The sequence below is a fragment of the Diabrotica virgifera genome, chromosome 6 (genome assembly GCF_917563875.1).
Source record: "Diabrotica virgifera virgifera chromosome 6, PGI_DIABVI_V3a".
In the NCBI taxonomy this organism is placed as follows: Eukaryota; Metazoa; Arthropoda; class Insecta; order Coleoptera; family Chrysomelidae; genus Diabrotica; species Diabrotica virgifera.
The window spans coordinates 135,395,392-135,411,785 of NC_065448.1; the positions used below are offsets into that span (position 1 = coordinate 135,395,392).

Here is a 16,394-nt window from a genome sequence, read left to right on the forward strand (position 1 = left end):
AAATAGAGTTGTTGCTAATAACTCCTAATAGTTAAATGTTAATAAAAACTTTCAATTGAAAACCAAAAGGAAATAAGATTCCCATTTGTAAATGTTATGTTTAAGAATAATAAGAAATAGCAAATATTAAGCATTGATTGCCTTTTAAATAAAATAAAAAATATTTTGATTATAATTGTAACCCATATGTGTATTTTTTTTACTCTTTTCTTTTCTATCCCGATTAGGAACCATTAAGAAATATTTGAAGCCACGAAAGTAAGTAATTAATTTATAATTCGCCCTGAGATTGAAAACATATTGATATGTGATCTGGTTAATTAATTAGATTAGTATTAATACATTGATTAAATTAAGTGACATATAAGAATATTATCTCATATCAATAATCAAGATCACATCAGTACATACTACTACATATTAAAGTACGTATTTCTTTTTAAGAAATTTTAAATGTCAAAGTCCTATTAATCCTACATTGTTCAATTGTCTGGTTTTAATCTGTATAATAAACGTGTTTTTAAGTTTTTGTCTTGAATTTTAAATTTTTTTTTACTTTCCGTTGGTTCGGATTTGCCGAACGTTCGGATTAGCGGGGTTCGGATTTGCGGGGTTCTACTGTATTATTTTTTTTAATATTTACATAAAGTACCTCGACAACTATGGCCATTGGTACAAGAACACTAACAGTAGATACATAATTAAATAACGAAAACATATAATAATTATATAACTTTAATAACTAACGTCTATGATATTAAATTTTCTTGTAGAACTGAGCGGTTTTTAAAAACGATATAGTTTTCATGATCTCTGTAGGGTTGTTGAGCATTTCTTTAACAGTAGTTTTCATATCAAGTGATGTATACAGGTTGGTGAATGAATTACAGTCGGTGAGGATGTGTTTCACAGTCAGGAAAACATTGCAAGGGGGGCAAGTTGGACGAGTTTCTCAGGACATCAAGAAACCATGAGTAAGTTTGGTGTGGTTAATTCGGAGTCTTCTAATAATCGATGCTTCTCTTCTAGTTAGAAAGTCCAAGGAGAAATGACCAATATATGGTTGGAGTTCATGTAGAGTTGTTTTACTCTGTTGTCATAAGTTTTGCCAGGCATCTTTTACTGACTTTTTGAAAACGAGTTTGAGATCACTAGCTAGTTGAATTGTGGTTATTCCAGTATTGTGGGTAGTAGCTTCTTTGGCAAAATGATCTGCTTTTCATTACCAGTAATTCCAGTATGAGAAGGTAGCCATATGAGAGAGACTGTTACATTTTGAGCAGAGAGATTTTGGTAGATATGAATGTTTTGAACCAGTGGGTGGTCAGTAAAAAGTGTATTGATTGATAGATGAAAGGGAATCCGTACAAATGGCAACATGTCTGTTTTGATGGGAGATGCATTGAAATGCCAACAGAATACTATATAGTTCACCTGTGTAAACGCTACATGTTGAGGGTAGCCGAGATCTTACAAGTTCATGTTTAGTGGTGACAGCACAGCCAACACCAGTGGTAGTTTTAGAAGCATCGATAAACAGAATTAATAACATATGACTTTTTTTGTATAATTTCTAAAAATGCTTTCTTTACAAGACTGTTGGGTGATTCATGTTTGTTAAAGCGTTGATTGAATACACGAATATTGGTGTATTCAATCAACGCAACGGTTAAAGATGGTGAGGGAGATGTCTATTGAAAGAATATGTTTAGTCCAGGGGGGAAGTGAAGGAAGAGGAAATGAACTAGTCAGCCGGAGGTCTATATTTTTAAGTAGTGGAGTAATTAATTGAGGTATAGGTTTTATGATAACATGTTGAACATTGTTAGTGGAAGAAGAGAGTATTGTGGTAATTAGAGAATGGACGGGATTAAAGGGATTTGCGGATGTTGATGCAGTATATGAAAGTAGAAGAGATTGCCGTCTTTAGCTGAGAGGAGGTTCATTGGATTCAGGGTATATGCTCTCGATAGGACTGGAGCGAAAGTCACCAAGACATAGACGGAGTGCGCTATTGTGAACAGAGTTTAATAAATCTATGTCAGATTTAGAGGCTGAGCAGTAGATAAAGCTACCGTAATCGAGCTTAGATCGGATGAGAGCTTTGTAGACTCTTAATAAAGTAGTTTCATCGGCACCGCAATGAAGATGACATAAGGGTTTTTAGAACGTTCAATCTTTTAAAACAATTGGTTTTAAGTTCATAGATGTGATTTTTCCAATTTAACCTGGAGTCAAATATCATACCTAAAATTTTACAATCATTAACAACAGATAGTGGGGAATCGTTGAATAAAATTTGGGGCACGGGAGTGGAGGTCCTTCTGGAAAATCTTATTAATTTGGATTTACTTTGAGAGAGTGATAATCCTAGTTTATTAGATCTATCTTGAAGAAGATTTACAGCACCTTGTAAAAGTTTACATGTGACGGGAACAGATTTACCATGACAGTAAATGATTAGGTCATCAGCGTATTGAACATATTTTATGGGAGCCGGAAATGACTTGCATAGCTCATTGACTGCAAGAATGAATATAGTTGAACTTAATACAGATCTTTGAGAGATCTTTGAGGAAGAGATTGAGAAAGCTTACTGTTGACAAGGACTTTAAAGATTCTTCCAGTTAGAAAGTTTTTTATAAATGATAGAATGTTACCATCCAAATTATACTAGGAAAATTTGTCAATTATTGCATTTCTAGAGATTGAATCAAAAGCTCATTCAATGTCAAATATAGTTGCTACGACATCTTGATGATTATTGATTGCTTGAGAAATGTGTGTTTGAAGAACAAGGTTATCAAGAGCAGATCGGTGACGGCGGAAACCGGATTGAGCTTCAGGAAGAATATTATGGTTTTCAGGGAACCAAGTGAGTCTTTTATTTATCATTTTTTCAAGAAGTTTGCAAGTGGTACAAGTGAGAGATATTAGACGAAATGATTTAGGAGTTACGGAGGATTGGATTACCAAGGTTACAAATATCTGGGAATTTATGTGTGTTCCAGATAATATGATATATTTCGAGGAGTTTGGAGATATATAAATTGAAGAGATTTTTTTAAAAGATAGAAGGGATGTCATCGGGACCCGCAGCAGATTTTCTACATGAAGACAAAGCAAATTTTAGTTCATTCAGGGTAAAAGGGGAGTTGATAAACATAATATCATTTGTAGTTGATAAAGAAGTGGAGAAAGATTTAGAGTGTAAATAACTAAGAGCGGAAGTTAGGTTTATGGCCTTGGATTTGTGAATTTTTTTCCACATTGAGTGGGGTTTGTATCGTGTCTAAGAGAGGAAGTGTAATTTTGCCATGAAGATCGTTTGCTTTGTTTGATAATGAATTTGGCTTTGGCTTTAAGTTGTTTGTGTAGAAGAAGATTTTGAGGGGTTTTATTTCGTCGATATCTATTTAAAGCATTTTTGGATAAACGAATGACATTACTACAATCTGCGTTCCACAATGGAACCATTTTGTGAGTAGACAAGATGGTTTTTTTTACCGATATGAGATTCGGCAGCAGTGAGTAAGCATTCGTTAAAGATATTTAGAGTAATGTTAATATCCTCAGCAATAGTTAAGGAAGATAATATGTATATCGGTTTTTGAAGTAAATTCTGACCAATTAGCGTTCCAGAAACTTGTAGTAGTGCTTTCCTTATTGGAGGAGCTAGATATAATGATGGGCAAGTGGTTGCTATCATGAAGATCATCAAAAACTTCCCAGGAGAGAGAAGGTGCAATTTTGGGATCACAAAGGCTCAGATCAATGACTGAGAATGAACCTGATGAAATAGTAAAGTGGGTTTTGGATCCAGTATTTAACAGAAAGGTATTCTGAACAATTTAGAACGTTTTCTATAACTTTGCCTTTACCAATATTATGGGGTGAGCCCCAAATTCTGTTATGGGCATTAAAGTCACCAACAGGAATATACGGATGGGGAAATTGAAACATTAAATCGACTAACTCTTCTTCATTGAGGGTGTGGTCAGGAGGGATGTATATGCTGCAAATAGTAATTTTGTTTGGACACCAAGCAGTAACCGCTTGAGTTAATTGGTATCGGAGGGAGCTCAAGGGAAGCGGCACTGTCTTGAATATTGGGACATCACTCTGCAGTATGTCCAACTTGTTTGAAAAGAAATCATTCTAGTTTATCGGTTGATATAAGTATTCTGTGAATTAAGTTATCAAAAGTAACGGTAGTCAATGTTTGCAAAGAAAAATCATCACTGCTAGGTAAGATATAAGTTATGCGGCGGAAACTTAAAACATGAGCGATTTCATCATCAGGTGATGCACATTTAACGTAAGAAACAGGAGAGGTAAGTGTTAATCCTAGATCCTGAAGCGTTTTTTCATTTATGGCGTGAGGAATGGCCGGACTTACATTAGAAATTAATAACCTTTTGGTAGGTGAAACCAGCCTGCGTATTGGAATAACTGTTGAATTAACTGAAATATTTTGATGAGTACTAAGAAGACTATCAGCTTACAATGAAGAAGACAGGTAAATACATACACGACTATAGGAGATGCGAAGTGTACGTTTTTGGGTTTAACAATACTTCTGACAGCTTTAATGTAATCAAATAGTACAGTATTGGGCAGAGAAGGCATGAGGATCGCTTGGTCTCGAGAAGGCACAGACAATGGAGGCAAGGGAAGCGGTTTTGTAGAGGTAGCAGCTGCATGAGATTTGGGAACAGAAGTATTATTTGTATTTTTGATATTGGATTGTATAACAGAAGTTGATGGGTCGGAAATTTGTGTGTGAGGTGAGTTTGAAGTTGGGTTTGACATGTTGTTGTGATCCTGGTTACCAAAACCACAAACAACTAGTTATATTAAAAAAAGGGTAAATATAAGCTCAGATTACAGTCTGCAACCCAGTGATAGGGTTAATAATTTCTCAAACAAATGGTAAATCAAATAATATTCACCTAACTTCCAGTCAGCAGTCAAATCATGGTACTTTTTACTATAACATTTCAAATATGTTAAAAAGTCGTACTAATCCGCTATTATCTAACGATCTGCACTCTGTGAATACCAAAACGTGAATGGAAATACTTTATTTTCTATCGAAAATCGATAAAAATTAATAATTTTTCGCAACAACTCTGAGGTTTGACGTTTATTTGACGCATGTCGAATATATTATTAATATTAGGTAATTAATAATATGAACATTGTTCTGAGTTCTGAAGCTATTTTCTTGTGGCATCTTATGCAATTTACTATTTTAATTGGAAATAAGCAACAGTTTAAGTTTGAAATTAAATTTTCTTGACGTTTCAGTTTCCACTTTGGAAATCGTTTTCATAAACAAGTTTTGATTTATTTTGTTTGGTAAAAAAATCTTCAATAATTTAATTTATTAAGGTGAATACACACGGATTATCAATTGCTAATTATTGTCCGTAATATGAGGACATATCCTTCAGACGAGCCACCCACGTGTTATGTGTGGAATCTTGTGATGCCTAGTGCCATATCTAGGACAATTTTAACCATCAATTTAAATTAAACATAATAATGTAAATCTATCATAATTTTAAAATATTTAAAGGGTTTTTACCTACATATTTTGGTGCTCAGCATCTTATTAACGTGTTATCAGCACTGATGATGATCTTTTCAGATCGAAAACGTTTTGTGATTTTGATGTAGCCCTTTAAGGTGGTATGACACAATGTTAAAATTTATATAGTTTTTAGGTACAGTTACCGTCACTATTTCAAAACCAATCTTCAACTTAGGGGTATGTTCGTGAACTGTAGACTTTCTATTTTAATAGTATCTAGTTAAAATTTCCAAAGAAAGCAGTATATTTTTTATAACTGTACTTAAAGGAGTCCATGTCATAACTTACGTCGTAACTTGTTGTAAAAATTCGTTTTGCATAATAATTTTTGAACTTGGGTAGAAAATAACTATCAGAAACGATTAACTATGCAAAAAGCTTTATTTTAAATAAAATTTCATTGTCCGTACTGCCATAATTTTTAAATTAACTGTACCTAAAGGTAAAAATTATTGTTAAAAGCTGCAATCTGGGGATTTTTTGTTCATATTACAGCAATAAGTTGGCATTTTTCTAGTGATAAATTAGTTCCGCTGTCACTTAATAGATGAGAAGATGAGTTCACGTGTCATTTAGTAGATGGCAGCAGTGATGTATTAAATGGCGACAGATGCGCGTTTGCCGGATTTTAAGAAAATCTGCAAACAATTGAAAACGAGTTTTATAACCACGGAAATACGATGAATCACGCGGTTTTGTTTAGAAAAGTGGCCCCACCCCCTCCCAGTACACATTTTGGGCCTTGTTTGACTTTCAATCATGATTGTATAACGTCACAGTGTCTTAACAATAAAATTTACATTTTTTATGCTTGAAACCGTGTGGTTATACAAATGGTTGAAAGTTAAACGAGGCTCAAAGTGTTTACTGGGGGATTATACTAGTTTTGACATAATACATAGATAACATAAGCTCTAGTATATATGTTATGTGGGGCGTATCTAAAAAACAATTTCAGTTTTATTCACTTTCTGGCAAATTTAATTTTTATAGGGCTGCAAATAATGCATTGTTCGGATACAATTAGCGTCTCTTTGTAAAGACGATGACATCGACATTTTTACACACATTACACATGCCAATGACCATTAGTATTTGTTGAGGCATTATCCTAATAAAAAAATTGTAGACAAAACAATATTGTATAGTCATTGATTAATTTATGTCAAATATTTCAGTAAGTGAAAAAAAATATTGAAATTTACTGGATTAATAATTAGATAAACCGATATGCAGACGATACAGTTGTGGTTGCTAGCAGTATTGATGAACTTCAGCATCTTATGGACAGGGTACCTACAAAGAGCGAGTAAAAAAAGAGAATTTAACCTTCAACAAAAATGGACACTGGTGAGCAAAACTCAACAACCTGCCAGACAATTGAAAATAAAAAACCAATTCAACACGTACAATTATATGTATACCTTGGAACAGTCGTCAACTCGAAATGGGATCAGACAACCGAAATACGATGTAGAATTGAAAATGCCAGAGCTACATTTAACATGAGAAATATATTCAATAATTGCGACATATATGTCCCACTAAAAATATGGCTGCTAAAATGCTATGTATTTCCAGTCTTGTTATATGGAGCAGAGACCTGGACAATAACGGAAACATTATCGAAAAGGCTAGAGGTATTCGAAATGTGGGTGTACCGACGTATCCTCAAAATATTCTGGACGACCCACACCACCAACGAAGAGGTATTGCGCCGAATGGGAAAACAAAAATAAATATCTTTCACAATTAAAAAACGAAAACGTGAACACCTCGGTCATATATTATGAGATATGATAAATATCGTATACTGCAGCTGATAATATAGGGTAAAATAGAGAGTAAACGTGGACCCGGAAGAAGAAGACACTCATGGCTTCAAAACTTACGCCAATGGTTTGGACTAACATCGATCGACTTATAGACACGCTGTAAACAAAATTAAAATTGCTATGATGATAGCCAACGTCCACAACGGACAAGGCACATGAAGAAGAAAAATTAGAAATGAGATGAAAATGTAAAATTTTCCGAGGAAAAAAACTTCCCGTGTTGACATTCCAACATACAAATCAATGGTATCACCCTTTAGAGTTCCCAAAGCTTCATATACCTGAGCACAGAGCTAAACAGTCAGCTAGACTAGACCACTCAAAAAATGCTCTGTAACCCCAAGCTATCAGTCACAATAAGATTGAGAACACTAAAGTGTTTATGTGTGGTGTCTATTACTGTATGGCTGTGAGACCTGGACATTAAAACAGTATGATGTCAACAAACTGAATTCATTCGAAATGTGGATGTACCGCAGAATGCTAAGAATAAGCTGGACCAGCAAAACTACAAATGAAGAAGTACTGGAAATAATGAACACACGTCCTCATCTGGTCAATACAATCAAAATTAGAAAGACGTCATATCTAGGACACATAATGCGCCATAGGGAATTTGAGCAGTTTCAGGTAATATTAGAAGGCAAAATCGAAGATAAACGGGGTATAGGAAGAAAGAAAAAATCCTGACTCCGAAACATCAGAGATTGGACCAACACAACAGGGAATGACTTAATCCATCAAGCCCAGAACAGAGAGAAATTTGCCATATTGATCGCCAACCTCAATAGAGAAGGCACTTATTAGGAGGAGGACAACGAGAAGAGACCCTAAGAGGTAGTTTTCTGTCCCGATTAAACCCCGATTAGCTAACCAGGACATAAAATACCGGTCCTAAGGCTCAAAGATAGATAGAAAGTAACTTGTGAAGTGGTTACGATTGATTTGATTTAAGATGATAATTAGGGGCTGATTTTCCCGAGGTTTTTTACCAAAAAAAGGGACCAACTATATTTTGAGCATTTGCTTAGTTTTGATGCTACAAACTTAAAAAAAAAACAAAAATAAATATTTTTTAAATACTTTAAAAAAGTTGTAATGAGTTTTCCCCAAAAAAGTGCATCATTTTTTGGTTATTTCACGTTGAAATATTCACTTTGAAATTTGACGGATATGAAACTACACTTAGCTACAACTTTGTTTCAACTGGGTCCATAGAGTTCATACATATATAGACCTGGATCCCGCGTACCTAAAAAAAGTTGATTAATAGCAAGCTGAAAATTTGTTAATAGCTTAACGGTGTCTAGTCGGACACATTTTGATGTATGGGAACACTGGAACAGGGGAAGTTTTATTTGTGGAACAGCTTAAAAATTTGGAACGTTAGACTACGAAAACGTTCCATGTATTTTGTCGGACAGAACTTCCAATTGATTTTACATGTAAAAATCAGACTGGTGTTTATCACCAACTGGGTATTTTAATGAGTGGAACACGAAGAACATGTCAAATGACAGTAATCAAGTCGGTTAGTAATATAGTAATAGCAGTCTGATGTTTGCATGAGAGTTTAATGAAAGGGTAACAAATCAATTGGATGTTCTGTCCGACAAAATACCTGGGATTTCTTCGTAACCCCTGTTAATTATAATGCCCATTTGGTGACAAATAGCAGCCTGATTTTTGCATGAGATTTTAATCAAAGGGTAACAAATCAATTGGAAGTTCTGTCGGACAAAATACATGTGACGTTTTCGTGGTCTGACCGTTCCAAATTTTTAAACTGTTCCACAATTAAAACTTCCCCCATTCCAGTGTTCCCTCCCGTACATCAAAGTTTGTCCTCAAGACACCGTTAAGCTATTGACAAATTTTCAGCTTGCTATTAATCAACTTTTTTTTGGTACGCGGGATCCAGGTCTAATACACCATTTTTACTTTATCGTACTACATACGCAGTATGAGTATAATAGATAAAGTTATAGGATCGTGCAAAAAAATGTTTTTCAGATTTCACTTTTTTTCGACGTTTTGAGTCCCCCTGAGTCTAAAAAGCAAATAAAAAAAACATGTCGGAAGTATGTACGTACGTATGTCGCCACCGCCCAGCAAAAACTACTGGACCGATTTCGATGAAATTCGGTATGAGTAAGTTTAAGAGAATTTTGTCGAGAAACTAAGCTTTTGAAAAAAACCTCTCAAAGGGGGGCCGAAATAGGGGGGTTATTTGGGGCCCATTTTTGCAAATTTTGACCGAAACGAATGAAATTTAACTTAAAGTTAGCTCATCGATAGATAAATAGAAATACGGAATTTGACATTTCCAAATCCAAAATGGCGGCCAGCATGGCCGACCGCCCACCCGACACATTTCCCTACCAATCTAAAAATTTGTTTAAGATAAATTTAATTTGAAAAAACATTTATATAGCCTAAAGATGGGGCTATAACAAGAATATTATCGTTTTTCAGAAAAAGTTATGGGTTGCCTATATTTAAGGGGTCAAAATTTGACATAAATTTGAACTAAATTTTCTCAAAAATGACTCCAAGGAATTTGTTTATTTTTTGATATATTTTTGATATCCTATCGGTAAATTGAATAACATTAGTCAGGTTTCTTAACTCCTCATAGGAGGGTAGTTATGAATTTTTTATAAAAAAATATTCGAGTGCCCGTAACTACCTCTGTAATAGAAACTAAAATTTGAAATTTGGCAGACATATATAGTACTTTATTATCTATTAGCACAATAAATTTTACCCACAATATGGCTTCCGGTTTAACCGGAAATGAAAAATAAATCTTAATTTTTTACATACGCCCTGTATATTTTTACATATTTTGAAAGAATGTAAAATTATCTTTCCAATGACATAAAACTCGTTGCTGTAACTCAAAAACTCGAAAAGTTACAGAAAATTGAAATTTTGCTAGAATCTTGTGTGTGTCCTCTCACGCGATCATAGCAGAGCATTATTATAGGGCAGTCAATGAGGGTATTTGGCTCCGAATTCCATCCTACTACATCGATGTACTTGATATTTTCACAGTAAGTAGGGAATAGCTCAAGAAACAAAATCTACCCTATATACTATGGCGCTTTTATCTTGGGGCAATTCCCACCCCTTCAAGGGGGTGGAAAATTTATTGGTCAAAATAAGCATGGAAGTGGCTAGAGAACCTATTTTTAAGCAAAAACTGATCTATACTTTTTTTTGAGAACTCAATACTTTTTGAGTTATGCGCAGTTGAAAATTGGCCATTTTCATTTAAAAATGACACGTTTTAGGACGGTTTTTTGTGAATACCTTAAAAACTATGCATCAAACTAAAAACACTATATAAATTTTTTTTTAATTATAAATAACAAAGAGATTCGTTCCTTCGTAAATTTTCTATATATAATACAAAAAGAGATATGGTAGGTAAAAAGAGTTTGGTTTTTGGTGCATGCTCAAAATGCTCATGCTTTTGTAGTGTTTGAAAAGGCCTTTAAAACGAGCACTGTTAAATGTCGGTTACATTCAAACTAAGCGAGATATGGTGCAAAAAAATATATGACTAATGTACTTTAAGGAAAAATGAGAAGTACATACATTTAACCCCTCATTCACCAGAATTTAAATGCATTGTTTTTCTTTTGCAATACCTCTTAATATAGTGTTATTTCTACTTTCAAAAAGTTGGACGGGTGAAAAAAATGAGATCAAATTATAGGGCGCATTTTTAAATTTTCTTAAAATTCTTCCTTTTGCTCCATGCAATTCGCAAATAAAAATGTTCTATCCCCGAGAAGTGGTGAGAACCGCCCCCACGATAAAAGCGCCATAGTATATAGGATAGACTTTGAATTAGGTGATTGGGCTTTGTGCTACTCCCAAAATTTCATTACAATCCATGCAGTAAAATGCAAATATTGTAAACTATTAATTTCTCAGAAAAATGGACTAATTTGAAATGAAAGTATGACTAATATTCTATTGATTTATGCAATAATCTATAGTGTGTCCCCGAACATTTTCTCAAATGCGGGAATTAATGATGCGTAGAACCATAAACTATTTTCAAGTATACAAGGTGTTTCTAAAATATCAAAATAACGAGTAACTTTGTTATTTTTATAGAATGGCAGTATCTAGTACGATAACGATAATAGATCGGTACGATAAAGTTCTCGGGCGGCCCTTCCGTCCAGCGTTTTTTTATACTTTTTTAGAAGCTACATATTTTTGCTAAGAATGTTTTTTCGGATAAAATACTTTTTGAGTTATTTGTAAAAGCCGCCTAAAACGTGTTTTTTACTCGCAAATAACTCAAATATTAATTAAGTGAAAAAATCCTATAGAACAAAAGTTGCTTAGAATAAGTCAGTTGGGTACCCTGAGATGGGGTAAAACTCACCCTCAGGGCAAAATCTTACATCGGCACACTATCAGCTTTCTTGGTTGACATGTTACCTATGTGTATGCCAAATTTCATGTTAATCCAAGCAATTATTTAAAATTTAGAGCAAAAAGCGTGATTTAATGTATATATTTCCTACTTGTATTTCAAACAATTACAAATTTCTTTATCAGTTTAAAATAAATATTTTTGATGCTGTTCTGAATAAAATCATTTTTTTGGTAAAATTGTGGCTTATTTCCCATTAAAAATAGTTTATTATAAATATTTTAGACCAGGTAAAGAATTAATAATTATTGTCGTCTGAAGACAAATATTACAAATATAATCTAAATACAATAAGTGATCAAATATTTCCAAATGAAACGTTTTGTATCTATTACCATTGTTTAAAAAAAGATAAAAATTTGTCTAGTTATACAATGCTATCTATTAATAGTAACAATTTACCATTTCCAGGTAAAAAATTAAACACCCTCATCAAGTACAATACAAGTACGATTGAAGGCGAACGGTTCCGATTGATCGGTAACGATCATAAGTTCTCTTTAGTAGGTACTTGGCAACGGCAACAACGCCGTCGTTAATAGAATTAAAATTCGTCGTTATTAAAATGTTCGAATATATATACGTGCTGCCATCTACTGAAAGAAATTGTTAAACGTTAGTTCCTATGATCAACAACCATTTTGACTGCGGCGTTTACATACCCCCTTAAGGGATTTTAGTAAATATATACTTTTTATAAAGGATTTTAATAAATTTTTTGAAAAATAGGGTTTTTCAGCAATAATTATATTAATTATTATTGTATTATTCATTAATAATTTATCTTTTTCTCTAATACGTTTTAAATTTTAATTGTTTTAGGAAGAATGGGAATTGTTTTATGTATATATTTTGCAATTCCCACTGGTTATAAAGAGCTGCGTTAAAGATATCGAGAAAGGAATATTTAATCCACAATATTTGATATCGTTTCTATCTAATCTTTGCTCTGTATTTAGTGTGTACTATAGAAGAGTACGCATATTGACAGTAAGTGTAATTATGTATTTTGTTATAATTAATAAATTTGATTGGTGCCTAAAACATTTATAATTAATAAATATATTTTTGTTTTAATTAATAAATTTGATTGGTGTAATAGATTTGATTGGAACATAAAATACTGAAGTCCTTTTAGAAATATATATATATATATATATATATATATATATATATATATATATATATATATATATATAAATAAATAAGCAAAATCATTGGCTAATACTCGTAAAGTGAATGTGAATTTAGTTGGAAATATATAAAATGATGAAGGGTCATCATTCCATACATTTCTGTGCAACTATATACACCGGTGTTTCGGCCTATTTGGGCTTCGTCAGTATAGTGTAGCAAGTTAGGTTATAGGCCGAAACACCGGTGTATATAGTTGCACAGAAATGTATGGAATGATGACCCTTCATCATTTTATATATTTCCAACTAAATTCACATTCACTTTACGAGTATTAGCCAATGATTTTGCTTATTTATTTTTATATTTGTACTCGATTATCCAACATCATTTTATATATATATATATACAGGGTGGGGCATTAGTGTGACAAAGTCCAATTACTCGTTTGTCGTAAGGGATACGAAAAAAAGTTATTTAGGTAAAAGTTGGGGCACACATAGTACCATATTTTAAAAATATTTTCAAATATACAGGAGCGTCCGTATTGACAGGGTGACACAAACTTATGTTTATTTAAATGGAACACCCTGTATATTTTTACATTTTTGAATTCTCCTCGATGTTTCCTTTCTTAAAATATATGGTTTTGTAATATTATACGAGGTAGTTTAAAAGTTATTTACGTTTTTTTGTTAATTTCGTAGCAAAATCTACACCCTTTAGAATTGTAGTGATTTGACATCAAATTTTCTATTTACATTCAGACGATTTTTAGTATAGTCTACTACTGTTAATCATTAATAGTATAGCGAAATGTTTAATTTTAGTATACAGGGTGGGTCGAAACTCGGAATGAGTATTTTCTGAGTTTTCTTAAATGGAACACCCTGTATTTTAGTATTGTAATGAAATTATATTTTACGGTACTTTTTTATTTCTTAAGCATGCCCTATACCTAAGTGCTTTAATTTGTAAGTTATTCGTCATTCTTTAAGAAAACATTAATTGCAACAAAAATTACGTAAAATTTCATTAAGTAGCCATGAAAATATCCAATCAAAAGTAATTTTTCGAAAAAAAAATACATAATAATCTAGCCTGATCCTTAATTTATTAATATTGGATGAGATATCCAAATACATTCGTAGTTAAGGTTGTTGGTGCTTAAAATATGAATCAAACATACAAAATTCTGCCTAGTTGGCTATGTCACAAAATTTGCTTAAACATTTGACATTATACTATTTATGTAGTTGCAGTTGATTTGATACCATTACTGATACTAATTTTTCTAATGAGGAACGGATTAAAATGGCTTTGTGCTAGGAGATTATTACAAAAATGAGCTACTTGCAATAAAAATTTATCATCAGCAATTTCCTGATAGAAGACAACCAAAAAGAGAAACTTTTGAAAGTATACTAAAACGGTTTCAACAGACTAACTTAGATTGTAAGAACGATTGTACTAATATGCAGATCCTCAGTGACACTAAGGATTACATTTAATTGCTGTTTTCTTCACTTACAATAGTTTTTATTCGAGCAGATTTATCATAATCTAAGTGATCAGTCCACTGAAACCGTTCTAGTATATTTTTAAACGTTTCTCTTCTTAGTTGTCGTCTATCAGGGAATTTCTGATGAAAAATTCTTATTGCTATTAGCACATTTTTGTTATATTCCACTAGCACCAAAATCTTATTATTCAGTTTCTCATAAGAAAAATACATATTAGTAATGGTAACAAGGCAACTGGTTCTATAAAAATAGTATAATGTCAAATTTTTAAGGAAATTTAGTGTCATAACCGACTAGGTAGAATATTGTACGTTTTTATTAATATTTTGCGCACCAACAACCTTAACTACGAATTTATTTGGATATTTCATCCAATAGTAATAAATTAAGGATCAGACTAGATTATGATGTATTTTCTTTTCCAAAAATTATTTTTGATTAAATATTTTCACAGCAACCTAATAAAATTTCACGTAATTTTTCTTACAATTAATATTTGGCTTAAAGAATCACGAATAACTTACAAATTAAAGCACTTAGGTATAGGCAATACTTAAGAAATAAAATAGTACCATAAAATATCATTTCATTACAATACTTAAATACAGGGTGTTCCATTTAAAAAACTCAGAAAATACTCATTCCGAGTTTCGACCCACCCTGTATACTAAAATTACACATTTCACTATACTGTTAATGTTTAACAATAGTAGACTATATTAAAAATCGTTTGAACATAAAATAAAAATTTGATGTCAAATCACTAAAATTCTACAGGGTGTAGATTTTGCTACGAAATTAACAAAAAAACGTAATTAACTTTTAAACTACCTCGTATAATATTACAAAACCATATATTTTAAGAAATGAAACATCGAGGAGAATCCAAAAATGTAAAAATATACAGGGTGTTCTATTAAAAAAAACATAAGTTTGTGTCACCCTGTCAATACGGACGACCCTGTATATTTGAAAATATTTTTAAATTATGGTACTATGTGTGCCCCAACTTTTACCTAAATAACTTTTTTTCGTATCTCTTACGACAAACGAGTAATTGGACTTTGTCACACTAATGCCCCACCCTATATATATATATATATATATATATATATATATATATATATATATATATATATATATATATATATATATATATATATATATATATTGTTTTGATTCTACTTATTGATATCTACTTTGATTGGACTAGCTCAATTTAATAAATTTATCTCAGGGTTTTACATCATCCAATCGCAGAAATGCAAAACCAATACTCAGAAAAAACTCATGGAAAAATAAAAATAAAAAAAATAAAATATAACCGTATATTAAAGAAAAATTAATTATACCAAATAATTCAAACACAAATGTTTAATAATAGAATAAACTGTGAAAACAGACAATCTATGAATCTAGAAATGCTTGTGCAAAATAATGAAAACAATTCTGAAAAATACCGCAAATTATTTTGAAATCAAAATTACCCAGTATGAATACAAATTAAATTATAACTAGTAAACAAAAGTCAATTTAAAAATCACGAAAAGGTTTCTGTGAAAGTTTATGTCAATTTAAAAATCACGAAAAAGTTTATGTCCAATTTCACTTGAGTCTCCACATAGAGGTCGATGCAACCAAAAAAAAACCAAAAGTGTGGCAAACAGAGACTATTGACGGAGAGAACAATGTATTTTGGATACCTTAGTACAGCTGCTTTCACTTGACATTGAATTTTCTTTTGACTTCCAAAAATAACATTTTTACTTTGTGCTTTTTATATACGGGCACCTATAAGGCTTTTTAATTTACGAAGACCTACACTTGTTACTCATTCTTCAACAGTA

General features: G+C 32.2%; 1 protein-coding gene across 2 annotated transcripts in view; it reads left to right on the forward strand.

Annotated features, from left to right (window-relative positions):
- The window catches only part of LOC126886040 (DALR anticodon-binding domain-containing protein 3), a 54,748-nt gene that overhangs the window by 26,071 nt on the left and 12,283 nt on the right, over positions 1-16,394 (forward strand). Inside the window, exon 4 of one of the 2 annotated variants that reach the window (XM_050652881.1) lies at positions 12,713-12,880. The exons of the other annotated variant lie outside the window; for it this stretch is intronic. Coding sequence (XP_050508838.1) covers positions 12,713-12,880 — 168 coding nt within the window. The remainder of the gene's footprint in view (positions 1-12,712; positions 12,881-16,394) is intronic. 2 annotated transcript variants of the gene reach the window in all.